This window comes from Diplotaxodon limnothrissa, linkage group LG19 (genome assembly GCF_057381915.1).
Source record: "Diplotaxodon limnothrissa isolate DT_005_m linkage group LG19, D_limnothrissa_male_GT1.1, whole genome shotgun sequence".
Taxonomy (NCBI): domain Eukaryota; kingdom Metazoa; phylum Chordata; class Actinopteri; order Cichliformes; family Cichlidae; genus Diplotaxodon; species Diplotaxodon limnothrissa.
In genome coordinates this window covers 27,268,099-27,288,832 of record NC_140614.1, presented here as the reverse complement: position 1 = coordinate 27,288,832, position 20,734 = coordinate 27,268,099, and the positions used below count along the sequence as shown (strand labels likewise).

The 20,734-nt window shown below is 42.0% G+C and overlaps 1 protein-coding gene across 3 annotated transcripts in view; it reads left to right on the top strand.

The window, feature by feature from the left end:
- The window catches only part of rps6ka1 (ribosomal protein S6 kinase a, polypeptide 1), a 53,957-nt gene that overhangs the window by 24,187 nt on the left and 9,036 nt on the right, over positions 1-20,734 (top strand). For 2 of the 3 annotated variants that reach the window (XM_085342827.1, XM_085342825.1), the window contains exons 3-4: positions 19,905-20,021; positions 20,196-20,277. In XM_085342827.1, the coding sequence (XP_085198953.1) occupies positions 19,905-20,021; positions 20,196-20,277 (199 nt within the window). Of the gene's footprint in view, positions 1-18,155; positions 18,753-19,904; positions 20,022-20,195; positions 20,278-20,734 lie in introns of those variants that run through there. The other variant, XM_085342826.1, reaches the window with a different exon arrangement.

Sequence of the window (20,734 nt, the reverse complement as noted above, 5' to 3'; positions counted from 1 at the left end):
TTGTAGCTGATTTGAGCTTTGTGGTATGGCATGTTATCCTGCTAGAAGCAGTCATCAAAATATGTATATGCTATAGTTATAAAGGTCATATACCATTGATACAGGGCGATGTAGATTCATAGATTGAGACTTATCGTATTAGCAATATATTTAAAATCTTCTCCAAATTTTAGTGACTTCTTGCGATTTGTAGCCTCAGTTTCCTGTTCTTGCTGTCACCCGGTGTGCTCTTTAGCTGCTGTAGCGCATTTGCTTCAGGGTTCTATGTATTTTTCATTCAGCGATGCTCTTTTGCTTACCATGTTTGAGTTACTGTTGCCTTCCTGTCAAGGTATTTTTACCCAGAGAACTTTACTCAGACCTACCCATCTGGCACCAACAACCAAAGTTACATAAATCACCTTTCGTTCCCCGTCTTGATGCTCAGTTTGAACAGCATGTGTCTTTTTTGTGTGTCTCTCCTTTTTTTAGGCTTTTTAAAGCCTTTTATTTGGATTTCACCACGATCAGCATTTCATTAGCTATTGGTGAATAACAAGTGCAACAGCCAAATATTTGGGTGACATCAAAATAATGATCCATTAAGCTTACATTAGAGCAGTAGGAATAACTAGTCACATCAAGCACATAAAAATTAGATGAAGCTTCTTTTTTTTGTCATTGTTGGCTATATGGTAGTTATACATGGGCTATTGTGCTTGAAAAACACCATCTGATTTCCTTCAGTGTGAGGTCATCTCGTGTAAATTAATAAAGTAAAGTGCACTTGAGGCAATATATTCCAAAATTCCCATTAGTTTAATGTTATTTGGTTGTTTTTATTTATTTATTTATTTTTTACCAGAAGGGGTTAAAATGCTGGACTTTCAGCATAATTTGTGGTAGCTCTTTTAAAGGGCTTTTCGGCCACAGACTGCATTGAGATTGAGGCATCACATACTGTGCTCCTTTCTGTTCCTGCTTTTAGCGACAAAATCAGCACACTCCCAAAAGATTTATGCATCCTGTCACCCTGCTTTGCCAAAGTCCTCAAATAAAACGAACAGGCCAGCATTTTCTAACTCGCTTTGAATATGCATAACTGAATATGATGAGACTCGATAGGCTTCTGAATGGATGCAGAAGTCCCATTCAGTTTACCTTGTCACATTGTTGTGACCTTTTGCAAAAGATTTGTTTGTTAGTAAGACGCTGAATGCTAACACTTCAGTTTTTTTTCCCTTTTTCTTTTTTCAGGCCAGCGTGTGATTGCTTTGTGTGTATTTGCATAAATGTGACAATAGGCCTGTGACTTTCTTTGCATACTTTCCATAACTTACAGTTATTCTTTACTCATTCATTGTAACAACACTTAGCTTGACCCGCTGTCCTTTCTGCTCTCATAGGACTCGGTGTGAATGAATGGAAATAATATTTCATTATGTTGTTATTTCTCATCTATTCTTCTTTTTTTTTTTTTTTTTGGCTTATTTCTACGTGTTTAATTACCTTGGTGATATGATTTCATGTCATCTGTTGTGTCACTGTAGAGTCAGTATAAAAATGCTGACATAAAGTTGCACACTAATGATGTTACACGTCAATAAACCTCTTATTGATACTATAAAAATACATAAATGGCAACATAAGTATTATCAGCACATGATTTTTCAATTTTATCATTTTATTTCTTCAGTGGAAGTCACAAGCACATGACTTCCACATCTTGCAACACCATTTTTTATATTCCATTTCATGCGTGATTATGATATGAGGTTTCCGTCCTAATTGAACATTTGTCTAGACGCAGCTGAAAGATAAAGGCGCAGCAGATAGATGAAACACCACAATACAGAAGCTTCAGTTAGTGTTGCTCAACTGTAAAGCGGCTCTGCCTTAGACTCTGAAGTACGAAAAACTGCAATTGCATAAAGGGGAAAGCTAAAAACCGAAGATTTAAATAATAAATTGGCTCTTTGAGGAAGGGAGTTTTGTGTGCGCGCTGTGATAAACTCGATGCGAAGACATTTAGATACATATGAAGAGATATTTTCACGTGACGGCAATCGAGTAAGATGTCAAAATAAAAACGCTGCAACTGTTTCTGTAACTATATCAACCTAATATTACTCAGATGCTGAAAAGCTCTAATCAACCTTTTCCGAACCGTGAAATTAAGTCAACTTTATGCTGAAGAACCACCTCAGCTCAGGAAACCTCTTTAAAGACGGTCGATATGATTGCTGTTTTGTAGACGAGCGGAGCCGATGGCTCTGGCTGAGGTTCCGCAATTGTCTGAACTTCACAAGTAAGCCACATCCTGAAAGTTTATGTCAAAGTCTGAGACAAGACTTTAAGCAGTTGTTGTTCCTGTGTGTTAATAAAAAGTAGCTCGGGCCTATGAGAGGCACAGCAAGTGACCTTTACGAGAAAAGAGATGTTGAAAAGCCTGGATTATGGAATGGAAATTAAAGGATTAGTAAGTGAGCTGCATCTTGTTTTTTTTATTTTTGAAATATTTAGCTCTGATTTATTTAACTGTGTACGCACAAGTGATTTGATTAATTAAAATTAGTTGTGTTTCTTTGGGATTTTTTCCCTCTTTCTTGAAGAGCACTCTTCAAGAAAGCAACTTCCTACTACTTTCATATACTATGTATAATTATGCATGCTATTGCTGGTATATTTAAGATAGGCGACCACAGACTTGCAATAAATTGCCGCAGTGTGCTGCAGATTCACTGTGGTCACGCATGCAGGCAGCAGGCACACTCATTGCTCACTTTAAAACAGAAGGTACAGTGTTGCATGGTTTAGAGTCTTTATCTAAAGTGCATCACTTCTCTGGAAGTTAATTACAGCTCCTCCTTCAAGCATCTGTTCTGCAATCGATCCCATTAAACTGCGTGAAAAAGCTCTCTAAGTGGTTGAGAATAAGGTAGCTCGAATTTTGATTTGTCATTGTCCAGAAAGGAAATACACATGTTTCATTCTTGTTTTTTTCCAGAAAAGAATTGTGTAAAAACCTTCTTATCACAAAGACTTGATCTTATCAGGCTGCCCATATGGGTGTTGGCCTGGAAATGTCAACTTTCTTTTCTTTCCCGTGCTCTCAATCTGTTTGATTTTCCCTGTTTCCTATTTGTCTCTCCACCCTGTCACATCACACATAGAAATGTGATTGTAGGTGTCATTTTCAGAGGCAACAAAGTCAGGCTCATTTGATTATTTCACCAGCAGGCCGACGCTGAACAACCGGACTTGTCAATTGCCTTCATTTCTACATCACGCATTTTGAAAAGCCACTGTGATGATAACAAGTGCAAACAGCCTCTGGATTCTGTTAAAGTGGGCTCTGCTGTTCTAACGGCACTCTGGATGATATAAGGGAGGGAACCCTGATGACGCACACATACACGTGTGCGCATGGACGAACGCACACAGCCCTGCTAAATGAGAAAAGCACTGAGGCTTGAAGATGCCCTCCTTCATTCTCTCTCTTACTCTGCCCTTCATCATTTACCTGGTACATTCCAGTACATCATCCCCTTCCTCTCTTCCTCATCCCTGTCTTCCATCACTACTTCTCTGCACTCTTCAGCAAAGTGTAATTCATCATCATGTCTTGTAGTTCAGATAAAGGCCGACTAATGATTTGTTAAGCTTTTGTCCTTGACTCATCTCCCTTTAATCAAACTTGCGTTATGAAGTTTCTCAGTCTAACTTCTTTTCTATGAAGTTAGTTGTTTTCAAGGCTGTTTTTGCTTTTGTTTTTTTGTTGGTTTTTTTTGTTTTTTTTTAAAGCGACTATGTCTAGAAGTCCTTTCTGTGACTATGAATCCTTTTTTTCTCTCTCTTCTTGAACAAGGTCATCCAAAGTATTACAGAAAGGATGTTTGGCATTGATGAGCCCGATTGAAAGGGTTCAGGTAAACTTGGCTTTCCATGAGTGTTAACAACGATGTCTGGCTCATATGTTGTGCATAAACTACTCTTGGTGTTCCTTTTCATGGCAAGTTAGTCAGTTAACAAGATTCTTTAATGGAAAATTGACTTCATTACGCAAGATGGACTTTGTGCTGAGACACAGCCTTGCACACAATCATCAGGTACAATAAAAAATGATCTATTAGCAAGGCTTATCCACACAGGCCCACGCAGACACAAGTAAACACGCAAAAGCGCACCATCATTCACGTCTTATCAAGTCCCAGTCATGCAGTTGTTTATGCAGCAGGTTAATTGAGCCTCTCCAGAAGGTTTTAATGCAAATTAAAATGCCCCCCTATTCTTTGTAGTAGCTAACAGACGCTGTTATGATTGCATGTGCAGACCCAAGGGGAAGGTGTGGTTTGTGTGTGTGTGTTTGTGTCAAGCGGGTATCCTCTTATCTGAGTTTGTCATCAGCAGTAACAGATGCAGATTGCAGTTTCAGTTTAGGTGCGTTAGAGATCTGATGAGCATATAAACAGACACACACACAAACAGAGACACTAGGAGATGTGGTTTGCAGCCTGCCTCTGTTCTAAAAGGGGGCTCTAAATCTTTGGATTTTGTCATACACATGGGAATCTCTGTTACCCTCTCCCTCTTCTTGATTTGCAACTATATAGCTGATCTCATTGCTCGGTTTTCATAGGATGGTGTTACACAAAAAGTGTTCAAGGTCCAGTTTTGCCAAGAAAAAGAAGCGGTGAAAAACACCTAAATGTTTTTGGAAGTTCAGCATATGTTACCTGAAAATTAATATTAAATTAATATTAGAGGCCTCTGTCTGCCTAATGCCACAAAAAAGTTTTTTATGTACATGCACTGCAGCCTTGAACTTTTGTAGGCATTACCCGATGGAGGTGCAGGTGAGAAACCAAATGTGCATTGCAGTCACAGTACGCATTAAACACTATTTAACCTGTGTGATTCTAGTCCACGTGATGTCTGATTGTGCCCATGTGGAAATAATCCATTCGACCAGTGAATTCATATCGAATGATTAGGCATTCTGTGCCTAAGTGCACTACTAACTTTGCAATCAATTTGAGAAGTGATTAACTAAAGTAAATGTAGTGATTCATCAAAATTACAACATTATGCATGTGTTTCACTGGCACATTGTGTTACCTAATGCAAGCTTTTTTTATGATAAAGGATCAACTGATCATTTAAAAAAATGCAAGCCTGTTCTAAACTGTAAGGATGTGACAATTAGGCATCTAGATCTGATCTATTGTACAATAGAACAATAGTTTGATAAGGGCTGTATTTCCCCAAAAGAGAAAAATCACATTTGACGTTCAGAGATGAAGAAGAAGCAATGAGATATTTTCAAAGTAAGCACTGCTCAGAAAGAGATACTTGATTAAAATGGAAATCTAAGGCTAACTTTTAACGCCTTAAGTCCAATTTAGAGTTTAAAGTGTTTTTTAGATGTGCATCTAATCGATATAGGATGTCTTGCTGAAGTTGTGTTTTTTCCATATTGTAAAACCTCTTGAAAACAGGTTTGTTATAGCTTATTAAAAATTGCATGAAAATACAGGCAGTCTTAGTGCAGTTTAGTTCATGCTACACTGGTTAGTTTTCATTATTGTCGAGAAGTAATGCGACATGTTGGAATGATGTAGAGCAGACTGTGGTGTTCATGGTCGGCCTCATGAAATCACATCTATTTCTTTAAACAAGGGATCCATCCATCTTTTCTGGTCCTTTTATCAAATTTTTAGTGTCATATTAGATGTGCTTTCTTTCAAAAACAATGTTGTTTCTAACTTTTTGGTAGTTTACGTCAAAGCTGAATCAGAATTTCAATTTCCTTATCATTCAACTTCTTTCTCCCTTTTCAACAATCTTGCCCGACCTGAAGGGTTATCATGTGTTGTAGCTGTTTCCCTCCCTGTTGATCTATACGAATGACAAAACAGATTAAAAAAAAAAAAAAAAAAAAGAAAAGTCTTAACTTGAAGCAGATGCCCCTCAGATGCTTGAGCCATCCATCTATTCACTTCATCCCCTCTGTCATCCATTCATGTCTGCTATTGGCCTAGTCGTCATGGTTACTCTGCCCTCAGCGTCACTAAGCCCCGATTGTGACTTGTGCTGCCAGGAGGAGAATGATAATGCATATAAACACAAGAGCAGACTCACACAAACGTATACTTTCGTAAATCGTAATGGGTGTGCTCATTGGGATTTTCATTCATATACCAGTTGGGTTTAAAGACACACACACAGAGAAAGTGACAGTCTGTTTCTCTCTTTCTATCACATTCAGACATGGTCATGGTAATACACAGGGATGCTCTGACAGAAAGTCAGCTCCATTAATCATCCAGTCTGTGTGTGCACTCTGATACGTCTGTGTGTTCTGAAAGGTCTCTGATATTAGAGTCTCAAGCTACATAACCTTTAAAGGCCATCATCGTATATTACCTCCAAAATAAACATAGTATAATCCATTTCATGCTGCATCGGTGATAAGTAGAAGACATTTCTGGCATCAGATTCCAAACTGAAGTAGAGTGTGAACAGGAGTGCTCCATTTGTGAAGATGGAGGCTGGCAAGTGTTACCTGGAAGCATCATCTAAAAAGATGTTTCCTATGTGAATGGCCTTGCCTCTGAAACTACCTCTTGTCTTGCAAAGAGGATGCTGGGAGACGGAGACTGCAAAAACGCAGTTGCCATAGTTTCACACTTTTGCCTCTGAGGGTCGATTAAGGAAAACGTTCCGACCATTTCCACTCATCCTTTATAGTTCTCATCAATATGGATGCTGATTGTGTCGTCTCCATGCTCTGCCCTTTTGCACCTCTCTCTCTCTGTCAAGTTAACAAAAACTATCCTTTTTTTCTGTCGGTTTATCTTTTCAAGTTAAAGTCTTGTATTGGTGTCCCTCTGTTCCTGCATTTAAATACCTACAATACATACAATACAAAAAAAGCTTTGATGTCTGTCTGTATGTGAATTTTGGGGGTTTATTTGGCATTTGGTTGAGCGGATTTCTAAAGGGGAAAAACCTGGGACTAAGCAGGAAGTGCAGATTGAGTAGCACTTGAAGTTGCTATTTTAGATGTTGTAGAAATGTTTGTGTGATGACACACAAATTATAGATGAGTGACAAAATGCTCAGGAGATGTTGAGGTTTGGTGTTTCTGGCTTGTACTCTTTATTTATTTATTTTTTATATATATTTGCAACCAGGTCCAGAGTGCTACACATTTCCACCGCAGCCATGCAGCTTAGGTTTAACATTGATGACCTCATTGTGTATATTCACTCTTCCGTCTCTCATTTATCCTTCTATCCCGCCCCTTTGTTCTCTCTAAATCATTTCTGCCATTTCTTTTCGTTCTTTTCTTAATGCATTTATTGACCAAAGCTCCCACTGTGGATATTACACAAGGCCGTTTTAACCCGATGTCAACTGGCCCATTGAACTGCCAATCATCTGACGGCTATCCATGCTGCTGCTATAAATATTACAGATGCCATGACAGGATTTCCTGCAGTATCTGTGCTAATCCTATACTCCTGCTGGGGCATTTCCTCTGGCCTCTACCTTCCACTTGTTCATGTGATTAGTTGTTTTAAAAGTCTATAGAATGCTTCTCCTTTTTTTTACACATTTGCTGTTCTGTTGTTACAAAAACTGCATCCAATCAGGAAGTAACGTGGCAACCAGAAACCACAAAAAGGGAAAGACATTCAGCAACTTCATTTGAGCTGAGTTGCTGATGAGCAATTGAAGAGACTACCAGTGAGATTGCAGGATACTATTGACTGACATATAACCTGGTAGTAAATACATTATAGGGTTACCTAGGCAACAGGAGGCTGGAATGTCCACAAGAGACTGATCGTCAGCTTCAAAACAACGCGTGATAAGCAAATCGCCTTCAGTGTGGATGCAAATTTAATGATGCCATGTTGTGTAGTGTACTCTGAATTTGGTTCTTAATTACAAATCTCTCTCGAGAAAATAAACAAATAAATACATAGCTTAAATAAGTGCTTTAATTTGGCAAACATTCCCTTTGTAGTAGGCTTCCTGGGCTGCGCTGTGATTTTCTTGTGTTTTCATCATGCACTGGATCTTGTCCACTTTATCAAAACTGCAACCCTTCAACTTCCTTTTGAGGAAGAGGGTGAAGTCACAGTGAGCCAGATCTTGCAGTGGTGACCAAAGAACTGTGTTTGCAATGGATGTTGTGCAGTCGAATTTTATGTGGACAGACTAACACTTGGGGGCGATTCACAGTGCAAAATCCAGTGGACACCAGAGAAACAGATTCTTCTGGTAGCACTAATGATCTGATCTACTGCCTTTAGGACTGCACACTTTTGACTCTTTAACTAAGATCTGCTCTTTAGGCTCTAGAGACATAACTCTCATCACTAATGATGATGCTGTGAAAGTTTGATTAGTTTGCAGAAGTTAATGTTCAGTCATGCAAAGTTTAAGACGCGTGCAAGTGGTCAGAATGGGCAGGACTTCACAGAGTTGCTGTTTTTTAAAATTATTATTATCATTTTTAATGAAAGGAGCTGCAGAACATCATTGCACTGTGTAAAAGTGTAAAAAGACAGTAACAATTTTCCAACTCCACAGTTAGGGTCATCGCTAATTAATCATCTCAGCTGTGCATTGCAAATATTTCCCCATAGTTGTTATTAAAGGTTTTTATCAACTTATCCTCACATACATACTTTCAAAATTGGTTTAAAGATTTTTTTAAACTTCCTTAGAAAGCTTGGCTTAGCTAACACACAAGTAGTGTCCCTGCAGTTAGTTATACTGCTCGTGGTAGACTGGACAGCGATGTAGAAACAACAGGCGGGTGACATAATGGCAGGGTAGTTCCAGCAGGCATATCAGCCTCCAACTGAGGATGAAGACGAGAGGCTGACTGGACTGGCTGTGCTACGGCTACAGGCTGGGCAGCTGGCTGTGCTACGGCTACAGGCTGGGCAGCTGGCTGTATAAACATAGCCCCAGAATAAACAGTTCTAGACGAAACGGTCCTAACTCCTGGGTCCGAAGGAACATCAGGAGCACAGTCTCTTGAACCAGGAGGAAAAAACTCGTTCTCAAAACTAACATTGTCATCCTCCCAAACAGGAGAAACACGAGCTCTAGGGTTCACGGAGCTGGCATTCACAGCCTTGGGGGAAACAGTCTGTTTATCCCTAGGCACGAAAGGTGAATGAAGGGAGACTCTGTCACTCACCCTAGGCGGTTGTTTGAGCCGAATCCCTGGCTCCTGCTGGAGCTGTGAGTGCTGGCTGCGTGTTCGCTGCCTCCCTGTTGAAGAGGGAGCGTCACTGGCGGAATGTGACGAGGGCGGATTCTGAAGTGGCTGCTCCTGCTGTGATGTGGAAATGCTGGGTGAGTCAGGTGGCACGATGATAATTCCTAACATTTTGTAAAAAGCTTGTGCAGGTGTAAGCAGATTGCTGGCAGGCTCGTAGTAATCCTCCCGGGACCGGCTGGAGCGTTTTCTGCGAGACCGAGGCGTCCGCGGGGAGGAAACAGACGAGTGGGCCGACGGGTAGGCTGCCAGCGAGGAACGGCAGCACGGAGGCCCTCCAAGCACTAGTCGGGTCCCGTCAAAACGGGAGCTGCGCTTCCGCGGTGAGTCCGCTGGGTCCATAGTGGCAGGATCGTTCTGTCACGGTCTGGGGGGCAGACCGTGGGGGATGTTGGAGAAAGGACCCAAACGCTGGACTTAATGAAATGAACAGTGGGTTTATTTACAGTGAGGTAAATGTACACCACACATTGAATCTCCAAAAGTGCTCCCTCGACTCCCGTGACGTGTCTTCTCCCAAGTGCTGGTATCCCGTGCTCTCTGCCCCTGTGCCTTCACACACCCCGTGTGTCTTGCAGTCCTGTGTTCCACTCTCCTGAGGAAAAAACACAGACACAGCCGTTATGGCACCAACTCCAGCAGGCATACACTGACCAGCACTACAAACACTGACATGGAGTCTAACTCAACGATCCTGCGCCGGAGGAAGCTCCATCGCTCTGTTAAGTAGCTCCCCCGACGATCCTGATCAGAAGCAGGTGTGTGGTAAGCTAGGCGTGACCAGCAGCTGGCAGGGCCACACCCATCAGGCCTGCAGGTGGCTGTCCTTCATCCTCCAGCCTCACACACATACACACACCAGCATTGAACACAAGAACACAGTGCAGCAAACATACATCCAATACACTAATAACAATAAAGGTCCACACTGTTCACGAACCCCGAGTCCCCGGAACCGGGTCCGTGACATATAGTTAGTAAAGCAGTGCCTTCACTTGTCCGTCCTAGCTGTCACTTAATCCTCCTGAAGTGGCTCTGTCACATAATCCTTCTCCCATTTCTGTGTTTACAATGTGCGTCTCTAAAACATAATGTTAAAGCTTTAAATAGCAACATGATGACAACTGAATAGTTGTGTAACGTGCACTTCAGAGTATGAATTCAGTGTCATCTTCAGGGCACTTACTTACCTAAAAACCTGATGTATTTTGGGTGTGGGAACAGATGGCTCAGTCTGCTAAGGGATGGATATTAACCCCGGAAGTCCCCTTCATCAGCAAAACAAATGTCAAAGCATGATACATGTTGCAAAACACCTGATGGCTTTGTCATGCTTTCTTTTTTTCTTTTTTTCTTTTTTTCTTTTTTTAAAAAAGGCACTGCTGTACTGAAGAGGTCCTATGCAGTACAGATTTACTTATTTATTATTTTTAAAGTGACAATTTTAATTAAGAATAAATTATCCTTCTAAGATTATTTCCCCTATCGATTTTCTCAGTGCTGGACTGTGGATGAAGGCTTGATCCTCCACCTTTCTGCTGGACAAAGGCAGAGATATTCATGTTAAGCGTTGAGGGCTTAAGGCTGTTTACCTTATGTTGTCATTAAGCCTTTAAGTTCAACCTAGGAGACTAAACCAATCTTTTCTCCAGTGGTATCCTATGATGTAGTGCCTGTAGGGCTCAGCTCGTATTAAAGCACCATGATGGGATGACTAAGGATTTCACTGGAACCAGGTGAATGTCCATCTTCCAACCTTCCTTCACCCTCTTCCCCCTTTTTTTTTTTTTTGTACCAGCCTGTCAGTCTTGCCTGTTAGCAGGTGTTGGTGGAGGTCATAGAGAACAAATGGGACATGGGAGAGGACAAAATGAATTAGAGCAGATGGAGAGGCTTAAAAATGTGAAAAGGTGTGCTGAAGGACCAGCCTGTCCATCAAAGGTGTTAAATTGACTTTGAAAGGAACTAGTTGAATGAATTCCCTGCCCTCCAAAATATAGTACCGTTCTTTGGTGCCCACCTTTAGATATTAAAGAGGAGAAGGAAGATGCTCCGGCTGATTTAAAAACAGAGAGCCACTTTCTAGCCCGAGTTCATGGTGTGATCGTCGGATACAAAACTTTTAGACCTCCTGCATTGAAATCCTGCATGAGTGCATATGCATAGTTACAGTGTAGAGCTCTAAATACCTCACTTTAAACAGTGTTTATACATTTGTTTTCTTTCTCAAAACATGCCAGGCTATTGAACATCTTTGTGCGAAAATTTTTGTGCGAAACAGTTGATAAAAAGAAAACCACTTTTAAAAGTGGTTAATATTTCATTTATTAATGATATGTAATTCTCTTCAAGGCTATGGGCATGAAAACCAGTAATTAGTATAAAACAGTTGGGATTTGATGAAAAGGGAGCCATATTTCATAATTTTCGTATCATTTATCATTCTCAACACAAAAGTGCTGCTTAGCATTTAGGCAAGAGCCCTTTTATGGGAAAAATGTGGAAGCAAAAATGAGTTTTATGTAATCATTTGTGAAACCTAATACACTCAACAAAAATATAAACGCAACACCTTTGTTACTGCTCCCATTCCCCATGGGATGGACGTAGAGACCTAAAATTCATTCCAGATACACAATATAACCATCCCTCCCAAACAGTGGTCACAAATCAGTCCAAATGTGTGGTAGTGGGCACATCTGCTATATTGAGATAATCCATCCCACCTCACAGGTGTGCCACATCAGGATGCTGATCTGACATCATGAGTAGTGCACAGGTGTACCTCAGACTGCCCACAACAAAAGGCCACCCTGGAATGTGCAGTTTTTTGCGCTATTGGGGGTCTGGGGACCCAGAACCGGTCAGTATCTGGTGTGACCACCATTTGCCTCATGCAGTGCAACACATCGTCGCATGGAGTCTATCAGATTGTCAATTGTGGCCTGTGGAATGTTGGTCCACTCCACTTCAATGGCTGTGCGAGGTTGTTGGATATTCGTGGGAACTGGTACACGCTGTCGTATACGCCGGTCAAGCACATCCCGAACATGCTCAATGGGTGACATGTCCGGTGAGTATGCTGGCCATGCAAGAACTGGGACGTTCTCAGCTGCCATCTGCCCTGAACAATGTGAACCATGATTCATCCGTAAAGCGCACACCTCTCCAACGTGCCAGACGCCATCGAATGTGAGCATTTGCCCACACAAGTCTGTTATGGCGACGAGCTGGAGTCAGGTCAAGACCCCGATGAGGACGACGGGCATGCAGTTGAGCGTCCCTGAGATGGTTTCTGACAGTTTGTGCAGAAATTGTTTGGTTGTGCAAACCAATTGTTCCAGCAGCTGTCTGGGTGGCTGGTCTCAGACGATCTTGGAGGTGAACCTGCTGGATGTGGAGGTCCTGGGCTGGTGTGGTTACACGAGGTCTGCGGTTGTGAGGCCGGTTGGATGTGCTGCCATATTCTCTGAAACGCCTGTGGAGACGGCTTATGGTTGAGAAATGAACATTCAATGCACGGGCGACAGATCTGGTTGACATTCCTGCTGTCAGCATGCCAATTGCACGCTCCCTCATTGCTTGTGGCATCTGTGGCATTTTGCTGTGAGACAAAACTGCACATTCCAGGGTGGCCTTTTGTTGTGGGCAGTCTGAGGTACACCTGTGCACTACTCATGATGTCAGATCAGCATCCTGATGTGGCACACCTGTGAGGTGGGATGGATTATCTCAATATAGCAGATGTGCCCACTACCACACATTTGGACTGATTTGTGACCACTGTTTGGGAGGGATGGTTATATTGTGTATCTGGAATGAATTTTAGGTCTCTACGTCCATCCCATGGGGAATGGGAGCAGTAACAAAGGTGTTGCGTTTATATTTTTGTTGAGTGTATATCTGTTTGCAAGTCATGGGAACTTGCTTATGAGGGTTAAAATTCGGGTCCAGATGATAGTCAGAACAGACAGTATGTGTCGAGCTTAAGGGGCTTAAGTGGTCGTGATTTTAGATTGTGGCTTGAATTCTGATCTTTTAAGTTTTCCTCCTTAAATAAGCAATAAACGATGAAGCGAGTGCAAAAAATGTCTTCTCATTAATGACCCGTAGAGGGTTGTACACTAATATTTGAACTGAATGGTTAGTTAATCACGTGCAAGTGATGGGAGTATTTGCCAATATTACTAAAACATGTGAGTTTTAAATGAAACTAGTTCTACGTTCACATACATATTACTCAGGTTTAAGTATCAGTGTTTGACAATTTTTAGACATTTTTATACATTAAAAGTTGATTTAACCTCAATCAACTGATTATGCAGCTGCAGATTTTAATGAGGGTGCAACATTTCACTACAAGGACTTTTATTAGGCATTAACAAAAGAAGCAGTTCCTGTTTATAACCTTAAAGCATTTTTATTAGAAATGCCTAAAAATATGGTCCATGCTGCCTACAGTCTCTTTTTGTCTTCAGTTCTTATATAATCTCAGACTCTTTCGTCATTGTGAGGGTACCGCTGCAGTGTGTTTTTTTTTTTTTTTTTTTTTTTTTACCCCTCTGAGTGTGTTTGCTCTTGCAGGCAAAGTCTAGTGTGGGTATTTGTTTTTACAGATGAATGTTTAGACTGCTCCGTCTCCCTCTCTGGACCTTCCCGCTTTCACTCGTCATCCTCTGTCTGTGCAGTCGGAGCTGTCTTGCAGTTGAAAACGTACAGGTGCTTGCGCTTCATTTTCCAGGAAGGAGCAGAAGCTACAGTGCAAGACACAAACACTAGGAGAGCAACAGCCTAAATTAACTCCTTCTTCCAGGCTCATGCACCATTTGACCAGTGACTTCTCTTTTCCTCTTGACTCTTCCTCTTGTCTTATTTTTTTGTAATGATTCTCTCCTCTGAACTCTGCCATCATTTCGAGCTTTGGTGCGTTGCTTTGACGCAAGACGTGACTGTTGTAGGGTTTAAACTCGTTTGACCTCTGCTGCTGTGAATGGACAGTGTTTGGACAGCACTCCAGCCTATCATCTCCCACATGCTCCCTTTCTGTCCCACTTTGTCTCCCTTACTGTAATTGGTGTCAGAGCCAACACTAGGATTTGGATGAGGCATGAGCTAACAATGTGAGCATGCCCTTACTTGGCTAAAGCTCCTATCTTATGACATCCTTCTTTGGAACACCTACCAGTGGACTGGCTGCAGACCTGCACTGGCCCCTTGTGTTAATCAAAGGGCATTACACCATATCTGTCTCTCACAGTTGACGCATCTGTTCTCTAGCAGTCTGAAAAGGTGATCAAATGTTGCATAAGCGGACTCAGAGAAGCATTTGTGTTAGCTCGTTTAAGCTTCGATTCGACCAAAGATTATCATGACTGTAGGATTCTCTTATTGTTAAACTTTTACTGTGCCCTTTTTCAGGCTTCGTTAGACTTTTAGTCAGATGATGTGTCAACGGAAATTGAAAACCTCGCATGATTGCTATCTTGAATCTCAAACTGAAGAAAAAGCATGAAGTCAGTTTCCCCACTTTTTGCCTAAAATGACACAAAAGATTCAAGTTCTTCTCATTGTTTCCGTAAACTTGTCCTTGAAGCTCTTGTATAGACTTCTGATTCATTTTCCCATTGAGAAAGAGCTATTTCCTGCTTGAGTTGAGCCTTTTCCTTCTACGCTGTCCACAGCTAATCGGTCCCCTGCTCATATGCATTTTTTATAACTTTACTTCCCATTTTGCTTAGCATACAGGAAGGTTGTATCTGTTGCGGTATTGCATACAGAGTTGTTGGCTAACTGACACAGGCTCACATAGAAGCAAGTGTCTAAGTGTGACTGTCACAGAGGTTCACTGACACCCAGTGACAGCATCAGTGACATGGAAGTATCTGGACACAGACATGTGGAGGTTCTTATTCCGCACCAAAACCCGCATGGCAGAGGCAAGTAGATGCTTTTATTTCATGTGTGCGTGTTATGAACCTCCGCTTGTTACAAAGTGGGCAGCTGCGTGTGAGTGTGGTCAGGTGAAGAATGTGCTGGGGACTTGCCGAAAGCTTTAGGGAGTGCTTGGCGTGTGTGTGTGTGTGTGTGTGTGTGTGTGTGTGTGCATGCGTGCGAGTGTGTGTGTGTTGCGTGATATTTTGGGAGGGATGAAGGGGTTTCCTCTGTGAGGGTGGATGTGAGAGTTTTCATCTTCCCAGCTGTGAATTGACGGGAAACAAAGGAGGATGTGGATGGAGGATCTTCCACCTCCTCCAACCTCAAAAATCATAAAAAATGTTATTTTCAATGCTAGGGTTAATGCTTCACTGAAGATTCTGCCTTTTCACTCAACCGGTGTAGCAAATTTAAAAGTTAGATGCTCAGTTTTTTCATCTTTGCGTTTTGGCCAAGTCATGGTATTAATGCAATCAAACTGAAACTGATCTGCAAAACCACAAAAAATATGTGTGAGGCCATGAAGTGTGAATACTCTTTTTCTTTTTCATTTTTTTAATCTCCCACACACCATGTGACTTCATTTCAAAAGACAGCTGTTCCTGAGTACTCTAGATTCCGGATAACACGAGAACCTTTATAAATAGTTAGTCATAACGCTGAATTTCAGCTTCTTCTCTGCAACAGCTGTCATGCTTGTAAACTCAGCTCTCCTGTGTAGTTGGTTATCTAGTTATCGAGCAGGAAGGATGTGAGATCAGTTCAAGAAAAGAGGAAGTGAGAAGTAGGAGGGAAGAGAAGTTTCCTGTCACTAATGTGGCCCTATTCTACCCTCTTCTCTGTGTGTGTGTGTGTGTGTGTGTGTGTGTGTGTGTGTGTGTGTGCGTGTGTGCATGTGTTAATGAGATGTACCTGCAGCAAGCCTGTATGAAGAGGTACAAATGTACCTGTTGCAAAACCCGTCATGTTTTACGTAACTCATGTTAACTGCTCCATTCAAACACTTCCTAGAACGAGTCTCATATCACCTGGATAGAGAGGGACTATGCCACTATTAGAGCCCAGGTAAGCTCTCACCACCTGTGTACTGTTGCTTTTAAATCCGTTCATTCTGCAGCTCCTCCCTCGCTAAACAAACATTACATCCTGCTTCATCCATGTCACATTGTATTTCCTTTTTCTTTTTTTTTCTCGTCTCCCCACCCTCTGGAAAATGTACTCTCCCATCACAAAATTGTTAAGCAAATAACCTTTTCTGAGCACAGGCTGCAGTGCAGGTTCGCTGCCAGCCAAGTAACGCTGCTCTTTGGTCAAGAGGAGTTGACTCATGCTCTATATACAGGCGCGTAATGGCGTATTCTCTCAGGTTAAAGAAGTGTTTGCTGTATAAACGGCAATAAAGTGAGCAATGGAGGAAAGTAAGAGGATCTCAAGACCACTTTACGAGCAGCGAGAGTAGGGCTGGGCGATATGACCCAAAATTCATATCTCGATATTTTTTAGCTGGATGGCGATATAAGATATATATCTCGATATTTTTTTTAAGCCATAAAGTAAGAACAAAAAGAGTTCTTAGTCAAAGCTGTGTCCCAGATGTCACACAGGCACTTTTATTAACATACAGCACAGATGTACATGAAAAATTACTCAAAATTAAATTATGAGCATTCATTAAATAATAATGCTCCATAAATAAAAGAAAACAAGGTTGTTTTTGTGCTAAACAAAGAGCTCACAATTGTGCAGTCAAAATGTAAACTAAAAGACGCTGAGCGTAATAACAAAGACAGACAGATTTTACAGCTGCTCTGTTCCCAAGTTTTACTGTGTGACTGATAGCCTGGAGTTTGAAATCCGCTTCATAACCACGTCTCTTACAGGTGCCATTTATGGTCCTTATACACACACAATACGGTAATATTACGTTGATGCACAGTACGTATCACTCCGCGAAGCTCCTCGGTAGCCGTAATGCGCCGACATTCTATCAAGCGGTGCAGCTCCGTAGCTTACCAAAGTCGTACTCAAACATTTTTGACAGATTGCTGAACGCCGTGTACCACATAAAATCGGTTCGCGGCCACCAAGCACAACCAGAATTCATACATAAGGCGCGCTATCAACTTTTGAGAGAATGAAAGGATTTTAGGGTTAGCGCTGTTAGCTCGTTAGCGCGGTTAGCTCGTTAGCATGTTTAGCTCGTTAGCACGTTGACGCCGTCCAGCCCCACGCATGGGGCGATGCGCAGTAACTCGTTAACGGAGATTTGCCGTGTCCGTCTTGTCGCTGCCTGCACGTGAAGCGATGGGGTAGGAGGGGGAGTTGTCTTCAGTGAAGGCGAGGCGGAGTAACGTTGCGTAGAGACAAAAGTGGACGAAAGAGAGGCAAACTTGCGGCTCCACAACTATAATTATAACGTAACATAGACTATATCGATATAAAGGATATTGTCACATCTTATATCTCGTATAAAAATATATCGATATGTTTTAAAAACTCGATATATCGCCCAGCTCTAAGCGAGAGCTGTGTTAGGAGACAGGATGAGCAGGAACAGGACTGTTAAGAGGGGGAAGAGAGCAACATGCCTGGCCACAGACAGGAAAATCTCTGTCATCCAGAGGCAGTGAGTTGTCTGAATCCTCTCTGGTGTGTTGACACCGAGAGGGGACACATCATCCTCTCTCTGCCATCCTCCTCCACGCTGGCCTCTGTGTTGAATTATGGGTAAAGGGAAGTGGCACAGAGTTGGGTTCTTGAGTCTGTAAAATTACTGATAATGCAAGCAAATTTATTCAAGAAAGCATTTAATTGGCATTTTCTTTTTACTTTTTCTCCACCTCTATCTCTTTTTTGTGCTTCTTTTGAGTTTCAGTGTACTCCTGTTGCTCGCTTGCTCTCTCACTCTCTCTCTTTCAGCCGCACACGTGTGTGTGTGAGAGAGAGAGTGTGACAAGAAGTTGGGTGCAGGACTGTGAGAATATAGCAGGCTCTTCCTTCCTGCTCGCTTCGGTTCCAGTTCATTTCAGCTGCAGTCATTCACCGAAGGCACACCGGTCTAATCAGACAGACACAGAGGCAGGGAGCGAGCAAGGACCGGAGATAGAATGGAAGAGAACATGAAGATGAAGCACTGAAGGAAATTTAGCAGAAGGCCTCTGCAGTCGACTAAAGAGCAGAGGCTGAGAGACTTTTCAATATTTATCTGCAGTCCACACAACGAATCCTAACATGAAAGCACAAACGATCTTAAAGTGTGCTCTCGGTGAGATGAGGTGAGATTTGAGATGATTATATGAGAGGTAGAAGAGTGTGTACCTTGTTATGGATGAAGGTAGGATGATACAACACTCTGGGAAATGCTGAGATGGAGAAGGACAAGAGAAAGTTCAACCTGACTCGCATGCTGTCCATCTACTTGTTCAAAAAGAACAAATCCTTGACTGGCAGCCCTGCTCACTGTAACACCTACAGACCCACGGCGGCAACGGACAACGACACTGGCACTTTACCTCCGCCGGAGAACCACTGGACGGTAAAGTGACACCTCCTGATATTGACATCTCGATCAGCTTTGAGTAGTTAAGTCGTCGACAGAGCGTTCAGTGGCGTCGTCTTAATGAAACTGAGTTTTAAGAAAATGAGGAGAAAAGAGGGATTCATCAGCACAGCAAAGTGCAAACGAGGTTTTGTATTCGCTCTTGTCGCGGTTGTTCAGAAAACAAGGTGCAACTGAAAGCCTGCTGTGTTCAGCCAACTCTGGTTTCCTGTTGTCAAATTAAGTCCCAGGCTGCAGTGGTCTGTGGTGATGGCGGTGGCTGTTGTTTTGTAGAAACTTTTAAAAAGCTGAAAGAAGAGACTGCTGAAAATATGTCTTTCATCACTTCTTTGAAATATTGATTATGCAACGGTCAGCTGATTGCACTTTATTTTTTGTTTGGTTGTTTTTTTTAAATAACTTGTAATTGCCAAGTGTAACTTTATTCAGGATCCATGGTAATAGTGTAAACCTGAACATGCCTATAAAGGAGAAATTAGGAGCAGGACAGCCCAGATGTTCTGCTTTCTGATCCCTGAGATTTGGATTTCATAGGCAGAAGTAGGGGAAAAGTCTTTCCCCTGAAACTGCACTGGTGAATCTAAAATTCTCCCAGCAGGGTACCTACTGTACTTTGCTTCATCACAGGGCCCGAGGTGTGAAATTCAAGGAAGATTATCAAGGGAGGGGAACACTCTTGAAAGAGAATTCTCTGCATCGTTGTTATTGTTGTTGAGTTTTGGGTGAGGCTGACACCAGGTCAGCTGCGCGTGTTCATGTGGTGGAGCTATGAGCGGTGTCAGCTGGGATCCACCCAGTTGTGAGAGTGCACTTGCTGTGAACTTGCTTTTACACAGATCTTCTTCCACTGAATATTTACACCACCAGTTCCCGTGTGCTAAAAGCAAATAAACGCATCGATAAGCAACTGTTTGTGCTCACGTGCACATCTCACTTCTTACCATGCTTCCTCTTTTTTTGAAATGTGTTATATTGACAGCAGGAGGCACCTCCACAGGAGAACTTATCTTTGCATAAAGCAAGCGGCTTGTGAAATTTTTTTTTTTTTTTTTTGCAGCTGTGCAGTATTGCTGTCGTTCTGTGATCATTGACTGCTTTCCCTCCGTCTGTTTTCTTTTCACTCTTTAGGAAGATGGAGACATCAAAGAGATCAACATCACCCATGTGGTCAAGGAGGGCTCAGAGAAAGCTGATGCCTCTCAGTTTGAACTGCTCAAAGTCCTGGGACAGGGATCCTTTGGCAAGGTAATTTGCTTTTACTCTTTCGGTTTCTTTCTATTTTGACTACATGTCTATTTTTCTCTTCCTCCTTTGCTACTCTTACTCCCCAACCTACAAAAATCGTTGCATCTTTAACAGTGTTTTTGGTGTTTGTTATATTTTTGGGGGGAATTTTTTTGAAAAAAAATTATTTTGCAGGTGTTCCTGGTACGAAAGGTGACTCCTCCCGATGCCAACCAGCTCTATGCCATGAAGGTCCTCAAGAAGGCCACACTAAAAGGTACAGCAACGTCAGGCTTGGCTATGGTCGTGAAATTTTAAGAATTGCTACTTTTCTCTGTTTTGGCTTTTGGCTTCATTGACAGGGGAAAAAAAACAAAGAAAAGTGAGTGAGTTGGGTTTTTTTTTTTTTTTGTAGAGCTGCACCTTTTACCTTTCCGGTGATGTTGATTTGAAAAGGCCTTGTGTTTGGCAACTTCATTTTTCAAGTGGTTGTTTAGTTTCATATAAAAGGGTGTATGAATTTCCTGTAACACATGCAGTGGTATGTGTGCATAGTAAGACCACCACTGCTTTCAGTGGGTTCCTATGAACAGGTGTTGTGGTCTCACCTTCTGCAAACATCGGGGCATCAGATTTCTTCTCATCATCTCCCAAAATCACGTGGGTGGTTCTGTGCAGCTTTGCAAATTTAACAGGGACCTGTTACTCTCATTTAAATCTCCGTGTTTTTATTC